Source organism: Brienomyrus brachyistius, chromosome 19 (genome assembly GCF_023856365.1).
Source record: "Brienomyrus brachyistius isolate T26 chromosome 19, BBRACH_0.4, whole genome shotgun sequence".
NCBI classification, from domain to species: domain Eukaryota; kingdom Metazoa; phylum Chordata; class Actinopteri; order Osteoglossiformes; family Mormyridae; genus Brienomyrus; species Brienomyrus brachyistius.
The window spans coordinates 16464625-16474907 of record NC_064551.1 but is presented as its reverse complement, the minus strand read 5'-3'; the positions used below and the strand labels follow the sequence as shown (position 1 = coordinate 16474907).

The following is a 10283-nucleotide window of genomic DNA, read 5'->3' as shown; positions in this document are numbered from 1 at the left end:
CCTCAGCACACTCACAGCTGGGGGTAGGAATGCAGCCCACAATCCTATAGCTGTCAGACCGCAGTGCTAGCTAAATTATAATGCTGAAATTTGTCTATGATGTAAATGCATCAACTGTAAAAATAAGTACTGGTTAATTTTAGTTCAGCTCAATATTTAATTACAAAATGCAGTTTTCGACATGGACACAAGATCACTAGTTTAACAAATGCATATGTTTCGTCGAGAAAAATATTTTTCTAATCTAATTAATTACGTGAACGCCGAGGTAATTCAGTGCACTTAAAGAGCGCATTGAAGCAGAACTGGACATACTGGTAGAGCTTGGAGCGCAGGCGGCGTGACGTCAGCGAGGGGCGGGAGGAACGTCACCGGCAGAAACTTGACAGGCGACATCCCCTTCTGCATAACGGACTAGGAGACAAAAGCCAGTAAGCGCTCACCTTTCTGATTTTGCAAATAATGATAAAAACTAAAATGCTTGAAATGTGTTCCGTAACATTCAACGGATGGCTGAAGGTGGTCTGGGAGCCCTTGCATTTTGCTCCCTTATTATGTAATTTTGACGCACTCCTTGCGTGTATAGCCTCCTGCTGCCTGGAGATCCGATGTATTTTTTCCCGTTTTTAACCGTTCACAGTTTGCGGTCGTGCTTGGTGATTTTTCTAGTTTAAGTTGCCGTGTAATTTGAACGTTATTTTTAAATGTTTTTTTGTATTTTACATCTGGGTATTTATTATTATGGAATATAAGTTGCTTTTTTGTTGATTTACAGTTACGGGATATAAATCAACGTTTTTAAATGTAACCCATAAATGAAACGTTTCTGAATTAATTTTGAAGGATTTCCAGTAGCTTATTAAATGCGCTTTAACCCATTTAACAGCAAACCTACATAAATGCTAAAAATGGCCCGCTGTGGCGGTGGATAAGGCTTATTCCTGCGTCAGCGCCTTTTATATTTAGCTGAGTTTACTTTATATTAGATATAGAGGCTATATAAAAAATATAAAGTAAAATATGATACCTCTGTATAAACCTGATTTTTTTTTACGAATTAACCATTAATTTGTGCTTGTTATCTTTTCTAACCGATGAAGTGCCCTTTGCTGAAAAAAACGCATCTTATACAATTATGTCCGTATTTCTTCAACCGTGAGAACAGGCTTCCAGGCTCTATCCCGGCAGCAGATTCCACGATGTTACAATCCTGATGTATTTTATCATCCTGTGTTCTGATATCCATTATCCTCAACTTGCTCTCATGCTTCCAAAACCAGAAAATGCACTGGTGTAGATTGTTGTAGAGTTTTCCCAGGTAAACCGTTATTCTAATTGATTAGATAACACACAAAGATCTAGGGCATTGTTTACAGTTGTATTATAAAATGCTAAACTGCTGTTTTCTTTTTAGATGGAAAAGTGTTAACACAATGAAAGATACTGAATCTAGAGAATCCGGGAAGGATGTGGATTGGTGAGTTTTGGGCTGTTTCCTGCTCATCAAGCTGTGCATGGTGTCTCTAACCCTACATAATACACGGATATAACTAGAAATCCCCCCAAACACACACACACACACACGCACACATCCATGCCTCTATTGTGGCCTCTGTAAAGTGCTGGACCTCCCTGAATCTGTCAGGGTATCCATGCCCCTACTGTGGCCCTTGTAATGTGCTGGGCCCCCTGAATCTGCCAGGGTATCCATGCCCCTACTGTGGCCCCTGTAAAGTGCTAGACCCCCCTGAATCTGTCAGGGTATCCATGCCCCTACTGTGGCCCCTGTAAAGTGCTGGAGCCCCCTGAATCTGTCAGGGTATCCATGCCCCTACTGTGGTCCCTGTAAAGTGCTGGGCCCCCTGAATCTGTCAGGGTATCCATGCCCCTACTGTGGCCCCTGTAAAGTGCTGGAGCCCCCTGAATCTGTCAGGGTATCCATGCCCCTACTGTGGTCCCTGTAAAGTGCTGGGCCCCCTGAATCTGCCAGGGTATCCATGCCCCTACTGTGGTCCCTGTAAAGTGCTGGGCCCCCTGAATCTGTCAGGGTATCCATGCCCCTACTGTGGTCCCTGTAAAGTGCTGGGCCCCCTGAATCTGTCAGGGTATCCATGCCCCTACTGTGGTCCCTGTAAAGTGCTGGGCCCCCTGAATCTGCCAGGGTATCCATGCCCCTGCTGTGGCCCCTGTAAAGTGCTAGACCCCCCTGAATCTGTCAGGGTATCCATGCCCCTACTGTGGCCCCTGTAAAGTGCTGGAGCCCCCTGAATCTGTCAGGGTATCCATGCCCCTACTGTGGCCCCTGTAAAGTGCTGGCCCCCCTGAATCTGTCAGGGTATCCATGCCCCTACTGTGGCCCCTGTAAAGTGCTGGAGCCCCCTGAATCTGTCAGGGTATCCATGCCCCTACTGTGGTCCCTGTAAAGTGCTGGGCCCCCTGAATCTGCCAGGGTATCCATGCCCCTACTGTGGCCCCTGTAAAGTGCTGGGCCCCCTGAATCTGTCACGGTATCCATGCCCCTGCTGTGGCCCCTGTAAAGTGCTGGACCCCCTGAATCTGTCAGGGTATCCATGCCCCTGCTGTGGCCCCTGTAAAGTGTTGGGCCCCCTGAATCTGTCAGGGTATCTATGCCCCTGCTGTGGCCCTGATGACAGCAGAGTTTAATTGGACGTTAATAAATGCTTCATTAGCATCAAGATAGAGCTGCCAACGTAAGACAAACAGAGACTCTTTGAAATTAATATCAGAAAATAGTTGTAAAATATTGCATGAGGAATATGAACTCTGAGTCAATTTTGTTCAGGGTTGATGATGCTGTCAACAGTGACAAGGATTTACCCATGAGGCGGAGTTTCTCCGTGGAGGACCTGCTTGATGAGGTGGAGAAGATTGGCAATGTCTCGACAGGGGAAAATAAGGTATCAGGCTTTCACTTTGTAGGTATTAGCAGTCAAAGTATAGGCGTGCGGGTTGGAAAGCCAGCACGCCAGCATGTGTGAAGCCCCGACTATCTCTCTGCTTCAGGTCGAGATCGTGGTCAGGTTGTGGAAGAACGGCTTCACCGTGAACGACGAGGACCTTCGCAGTTACACTGAGGATGAGAATCAGCAGTTCCTGGAGGCTATTAAACGAGGGTGGGTCAATGGAGGCCACTTTCACGTGAAGCTGGTTTTGTTTAATTTCTTGCCTTGTGGATCCTGGCTAGAGGCTGGCTAGGGAAGGTTCATGCAATTTCAGTGACCCTATGCTGCCATCATAGTACAAAGGGAAAAACGGAAAATAGAGATCGGAAGGTAAGGAGTGTGCGCTGATTACAGCACGTTCTGACTCCACACAACAAACCACCTCAGAGATGAGTGCAGCCGTGTGGTGGATGATACCTCAGCATTTATTATCTATTAATCGTGTAAAATAGGGACAGGATCATGGGAAAGGGGCACAGCATTGAGTAGCATTGTGGACCTCCAGTGTGGTCATTCTCTGTTTGCGTAGAACGCTCATTATTTACCTGGGTGGATTTCCTCAGGGTGCTCCACATCCCGTCCTTGGTTCAAATATGTGCAGTTTAGATTGCCATACGTTGCCCTACATTGCCCTGATCTGTACTTCCGGTGATTGGCTCCAAACTCATCGCAACCCAGCAGTGGACAAGTTGATATGGCGAAAGGATGGATGGATGGATGGATGGATGGATGGATGGATGGATGGATGGGAAGGAGGATGGATGGGAAGGAGGACGGATGGAAAGATCGATGGATAGGCAGATTAGTAACCTAAAGATTAGATTCTTTTTATATCTCAAAGATTAGATATAATTTAGATAGGCCTCAATCTTACAAATATATAATGATGCTCACATTTAGCCTCTCTTCAGATTCGTCCCTTATTAAATGTGTATGTGTCTCTGTCTGTATATGACTCAATATATACTATATGGACAAAAGTACTGGAACACACCACACAACTCAATAAATTCGAGCCTGGTACTGTCATAGTATGCCACCTTTGTAGTCAGTTCATGAAATTTCTTTTCCAGTGAAGGAATCCTTTAGCATACCAAGAAATTTTGGACAATTTTATGCTACTAACTTAATGCCTTCATGTCCTACATCAGTGCCTGACCTCACAAATGCTCTCCTGGATGAACAGGCAAAAGTTCCCTCAGACACTCTCCCTAACCTTGTGGAAAAGCCTTCCCAGAAGAGTGGCAGCTGTTACAACTGCAAAGGCGGGACCAACTCCATGTTGATGCATATGGATATAGAATGGGATGTCAGAAAAGTTCCTGTAGGTGTAATGGCCAGGTATCTCAATTTTTTCGTTCATATAATGTACAGCCAAATACTAATGTCTCCTTCACATAAAGGGAGCTGCCACCAGAGCTGGAAAACTCAGCGGAGGAAGAGGAACTGGAAGTAAATGTAGAAGACTTGAAGGAAGAGATGTATGTGCCGAGGAAGAAGAGTTTCCACCCCTTCACTGGCCGAGGCTACCGACTGGGCAGGTGGGGCCTAGTATTGTGTTCTGCTCCGGGATCCTAGTTTTAAAATTGTTTTGCCTTTACTGTACATGACCACTAGGTGTCTCCAAAAGCCCTTATTTGGTTCTGAGACGAATGTCCGTGCTTACTCAAATTAAACAGCGTCAAGTAGATTCTCAGCTGTCTGTCTGACTTGTGCCAGTGATATGAACGCCCCTGAACATTTAGCAATGAGTCTTATATAACATTTTTGCACATCTGGCTTCTGAGGTAATGGCCTAGCCAGCTAATGATGATGCTGACATTTAGCCTCTGCTCAAATTTTTCCCTTACTAAATTAGTCATTAATTAGATTAAATCATCACTGTGTTTTGTATTCCTCTGTTTGCCTGTTGGCTTGGATTTGTCACGTAGGGATACCATTGCCTCCAAACCAGTATTGTGACTAACCCGCATACAGGAATCAATCAGTATCATGACGTGAACCAAACCAGTTACTGTATAAACAGTACTGAGATCATCAAAGTCTCCCCTCCCCTTGTATTCTCGTGAAAGTAGCCGAAAACAAAAGCAGAATGGTTGGAATTTAATTTCCAAATCAAGTCACATTTTTCTGTTAAGTCCCTAGCTGTGAAAGCTGTTTGGCATTTTCACCACAAATCCTCGTGCATACCATGTTTAAAACCATATAAGGTCTTGATAATTTGTTCAACATCTTTCATTCATGCAGCGTGGCACCCAGGATAATAGCCAGGTCTCCGTCAATACACAAAGAGGACAGCGCCCCCACTGTGCCGTCAGTGTCCTTGAATGACACGGAGCCAGTCACCAGCCTTCAGATCTGGCTGGCAGATGGGAGACGGCTGGTACAGAAGTTCAACCTTTCTCACAGGTGAGGGACGTGGAATCAGGTGACACCAGACAGCAATGTGGATGCCGCCCGTATGAGAAATGAATGGCACTTAAAATTGCATTGGGTAGGATTTAAAACCTTATTCTTGAGAAAGGAAACTATATTAAAATCCATTTACATATTAAGTAACTGTAGTCTCACACCTCTGGGACCTGGGTTTGAGTGTCCGCCATTGGCTCCATGTGTGTGGAGTTTGCATGTTCTCCCCGTGTCTATGTGGGGCCTCCTCTGGGTTCTCCAGGTTCCCCCCAAAGTCATTATGGAATTGCCAATAGGTGTGAGTGTGTGTGAATGGTGTGTGAGTGTGTGTGAATGGTGTGTGAGTGTGTGTGAATGGTGTGTGAGTGTGCCCTGCGATGGGTTGGCGTCCCATTCTGGGTTGTTCCCTGCCTTGCACCCCACCCCGCGACCCTGAATTGGATAAGCAGTAACAGCAAATGGATGGATGGATATAAATATACAAGAATCATTACAATAAATTCTAATTATATATGCATTGAAATATTGTTGCATGACAAAATTGCTTGCTGTTTTTGTCTATAAATTATCAAGTTCAAGTTACTTTATTTTAGAGCTGTCACAATCATGCAATTAAAGTCAATTACTAAAAAGCATTGATTAAAATTTCCCTTCTCGATTACTCTGCAATGTGGCGGAAGGAAGACGTGCATAACATATGAAGCGCCAAGTAATTTCATTCACATTAAACATCACCACAGAACGACGGCATGCAAGTATATCTTAAAAGGCGACATCTGGGGAATGGGGAAATAACGCGAGGTTAACTGTACATCTGTACCGCTTATCCTGGCGGAGCAGCCTAGCCTGTCTTTGTCATCACGCTGACTTATTTTGCTTAATTTACTTTCTAGACTTCCTGTATGAGTTTTCTTGTGCGAGAGTCTGAAAGTGCGAGAGTCTGAAAGTGCGAGAGTCTGAAAGTGTGAGTCTGAAAGTACGAGAGTCTGAAAGTACGAGAGTCAGAAAGTGCGAGAGTCTGAAAGTGTGAGAGTCTGAAAGTGTGAGTCACACCAGAAACGTGACACTAGGCGACCCTGCATTAACGAGCACGCAGAGCTCATGCAAAAGCAGCGGTGGTAAACTTTAGACTGATTTTATTTATTTATTTTTACATATACTAAATCATTTTGATAAGGAACCATCATTAAATTAAGATAAAGCTAACCAAATTTTGTTTCTAGTGACCGAGTAAAAAAATAAAAAGTTTTATGACAACTTATTGAAGTTTGAACCCAGCAGACCGTTGCAGTCCTCCTGATGTGACAGTTGCATGTGTATGAAATGTCATGTTGATATTAACCCCATGCAGGGCATGCCTGTCAGGGCAGCAGACTGGCGCGGTAGGCTGTGGGGTCGCTGCACACTGCCGCTTTGTGTGTGTGGGGTTCGCATGTTCACCCTGCACAGTGGCTTTTCTGCGGATCCTCTGGTTTCCTTTCACTGTCGAAAAACATGCCACTTAAATGAACCAATGTGCTTAAACTGACCGCTTCTGTACAGTGAGTGTGCGCCCTGCAGTGGTGGGTGTTACGGCGCAGGCCGGAAAAAAGTGATGATCCACCTGCAGCACCAAGATAAGAAGGGCTTTATGGAAGATGGAGAACACACTGGAAAACAAACGACAAAACGAAAGAACCACAAAGGGTCAAAAAAAAGAGGAAAAAAAAGATTGACAAACTCGATTTTTGATGTAATCGACAGTGACAGGCCTACATTATTTCTGCCCGTCGGTAGATTAGGTTTGCAGTCCTCATCCACAGACACATGTTGCAAACAGACACTTATCACATGTCATTCATCTTACAGCACAGGCAACTTACTGTAAGACAACAACTATATAATAAGTAACACAATAATAACACATTAAATACAGTTCAAACACAATCAAAAACACTGGTGTACTATAAGTACTATTTGTGCGCAACTGAGCTAGTTATTCATTTTAGCTGTCTAATATGCAGGGCCTCCACATTAACACATCAGCAAGCTGTTATAGTGGATGGATGGATGGATGGATGGATGGATGGATGGATGGATGGACGGACGGATGGATGGATGGATGGATGGATGGATGAAGTCTTGGGCATAGGAACTAAGGGAACTGGGGAGGACATGTACTCCCAAATTCATTCATCCTTCTCAACTGTTTGGCCCCTATATCAAACTCTCTCTTATGCCCCTGTGCGAAGTATAGAATTTATGTGAAATAATCATCATGATGTAGTTACTGTAATGTACGTAATTAGAGTATGACTGTCGCGGTAGCTGCTGTGCGTGTGACCTTGCAGGATCAGCGACGTGCGGGACTTCGTGCAGCAGTCAGAGAGCTCTGGCTCGCCCTTTATCCTCACGACGTCACTTCCCTTCCGCGAGCTGAGACAGCCGGACCAGAGCCTGCAGGAGGCCGACCTGAGCAACGCCGTCATTGTCCAGCGGCCCCTGCTGTCCCCATCCGACGGCGCTAACTGAGGAGACCAAAGACCGGCGGCGCACTGTAACGACACTGCAAACTGCTGCGGCACTCTGCGGCAAGCGGGCGCCCTGACGCCTGTCTACCAGCTCGCGCACAAACACTTTGTATGCAGAATATAGATTCTTCCACTTATTCGATATGCACACGAGCAGGAAGCTTCGAGAGACCGCCTGCATGTGCTATAGAGTATCCATGCAAAAGGACGTCTACTATCTTTACTGTGCTGGCGGAATGTAGGAGGCTTCACAGGCCAGGAGAGGGATTATGCTGTGCTGCCAGTCGCTTCTTGCATTTACATTTTTAATTGATTTAGCAGACACTTTTATCCAAAGCAACATACATGTTTTTGAGAGAGCGGGATCAGGCTGTCCCTAGGGCAAGTGAAGGTTAAGGGCCCAATAAAGGCATTATTCTGCCCTCCGTAGGATTTGAACCAATGACCTTCTGATTATAAGCACAGAGCCACACAACACCTGCATAAGTTAGCTCTGTGAGCACCTAATGGAACCCAGTAAAACAGCCAGTAGGTTAAACAATCTGGTGACTGACTGCACGTGATAATCTCTGACTGGGCTTTTCAAGCCTCGAATCTCCCACACTACTTGAATTTATGGGTGAAATTCCGACTTTCCATGACGTTTGCAGTTGAAATCTGAAATTTTGTGTAAACTTGATTATAAAGAAGACTGTTATTCTATGGAGGAAAACCCGCTAACGATAATAAGGGCAAAGTTAGCTGTCTAAAGGTCACACTTCACTAGTTATGCGGTTTCCATCGCTGTCCCTCTTGCATCCTTTACGGAAAACAATCAAGAAACGCGTTCAGATTAATCATCGGTACGAAATGACCTGATTCCTATAAATGACATCATCTCCATTCTGGTTTGCAGCCTGTTTACTTTGTGAACTTTTGCTTAATATATGTGATATTTTAATAATATAATGTATATCTGGCAAAAATTTTTATATGAAACCATTTTCATGCAAATATATTGGGAGCTGAACTTGAAATATCGGAATACATGCAGTTAAGCCATAAATGGTTTTATATTTCAAAATGCATACATATGTATTATCAGTTCATTTATTTTTGTCGCAATAAATGCTTTTCTGCTGCATGGGCAGTGGTCTCGGGTTTCTGTCTCAGTGCCTGTAATGCATACTCATCAACATTAAGAGCATCACTTCATTATACATCTATATTCAGGCCAGGGTAGGTGCACATTTTACAGGCTGAACACAGTGCTAATCATGGAGGTCAATTTCAATAAGAATTCCAGATAGTGGAAGGAAATGATGGTGTTCAAACCACCATGACAGAATCCGAACTGCAAGCAGAAAAACACTGCACTTCTTGACAAGCGGCAGTTTGGACATTTGCCAGAATGTTTCTGAGAATAAGACCCATTCCCTTCTTGTGAAGTTTTATTAATACCAACAGAAGAAATAATTCATAGTAGCAAAATTACTGTAAAGGTATTGGCAGGTATTTGCATTGTAAAAGTCTCTATTTTTTTAAATTGTGAATTTGTTCATATGCATTTCATGTGTTTTGTATTGGTAAAATTCTTATCTTAATGTAATTATATGGGACTGGAAATAATGACATTTTGAGATAATTGTCTGAAATGTCAATAAAATGCTCTATCAGAGGGTTAAGTGTGTGTTGGGTTCACAGAAACTAGCTAGCTGGCTTTTGATCCATTCATTGCACTGTTCACAAAGCACATATCTTCACCCTAGAGACAAATATTACAGTGTATGGGTTGAATATAGCTGGTTCTTGAGCAAACAAACACTGGTATAACTGAAATTTCAAGACACTAAATCTATGTACAAAAATTCCCATATTGCTTGATAAATATATTTGAAGCAATTGCAGGTTCTATGTGAAATATCACCCTGTTGGATCAAGTATAAAGTTTTCCCAATATCTTACACACCTACAATGCTCAAAGCTATCGGTATGTTAGAATGTGAAATGTCTTTTGGGCGAGAGAATGTACTATTGCAATAAGGAAATATGACACATAAATGAAATAAAAGGAAAATGACAGTATCATTACACACCAGGCAGCAGATACTGGGGCATTTTGGGCTTCAATTTAATTTAAATTTCAAGCAGATATTCCAGCATGCAAACTTTAAGATGCCCATCACACTCTTTGCCAATTTCACCCTTTTTATACAAAAAAAAAAAAAAAATATCTGGGAAGTTCCAGTGACCCCCCCCCCCCCCCCCCCCCATGATATTGACCAGTATGGATGGATGATGGAAAAACAGGGCACATACTACCCATGAATATCAAAGCAATGCCTGTTTGTCTGCTTCACTTCCAGTGTACTGCTATGGAAACACTGTAACCTTAATGCACCCCAGGTACATGCTGATGCCA

The 10283-nt window shown here is 43.6% G+C and overlaps 1 protein-coding gene across 2 annotated transcripts; it reads left to right on the top strand.

Moving 5' to 3' along the window:
* Positions 1 to 367: 367 nt before the first annotated feature.
* ubxn2a (UBX domain protein 2A) lies at positions 368 to 9304 on the top strand. Of its 2 annotated transcripts, none has more exons than XM_048986550.1 (7): positions 368 to 431; positions 1415 to 1477; positions 2825 to 2918; positions 3025 to 3134; positions 4367 to 4504; positions 5211 to 5372; positions 7703 to 9304. In XM_048986550.1, exons 2-7 carry the CDS (start codon positions 1434 to 1436, stop codon positions 7881 to 7883), a joined length of 729 nt encoding a protein of 242 aa, XP_048842507.1. In that variant the 5' UTR covers positions 368 to 431; positions 1415 to 1433; the 3' UTR covers positions 7884 to 9304. The 2 variants fall into 2 exon arrangements, with proteins under 2 accessions (XP_048842507.1, XP_048842506.1); XM_048986549.1 differs by having other exon boundaries at positions 2804 to 2918; positions 7703 to 9302.
* Positions 9305 to 10283: the final 979 nt, after the last annotated feature.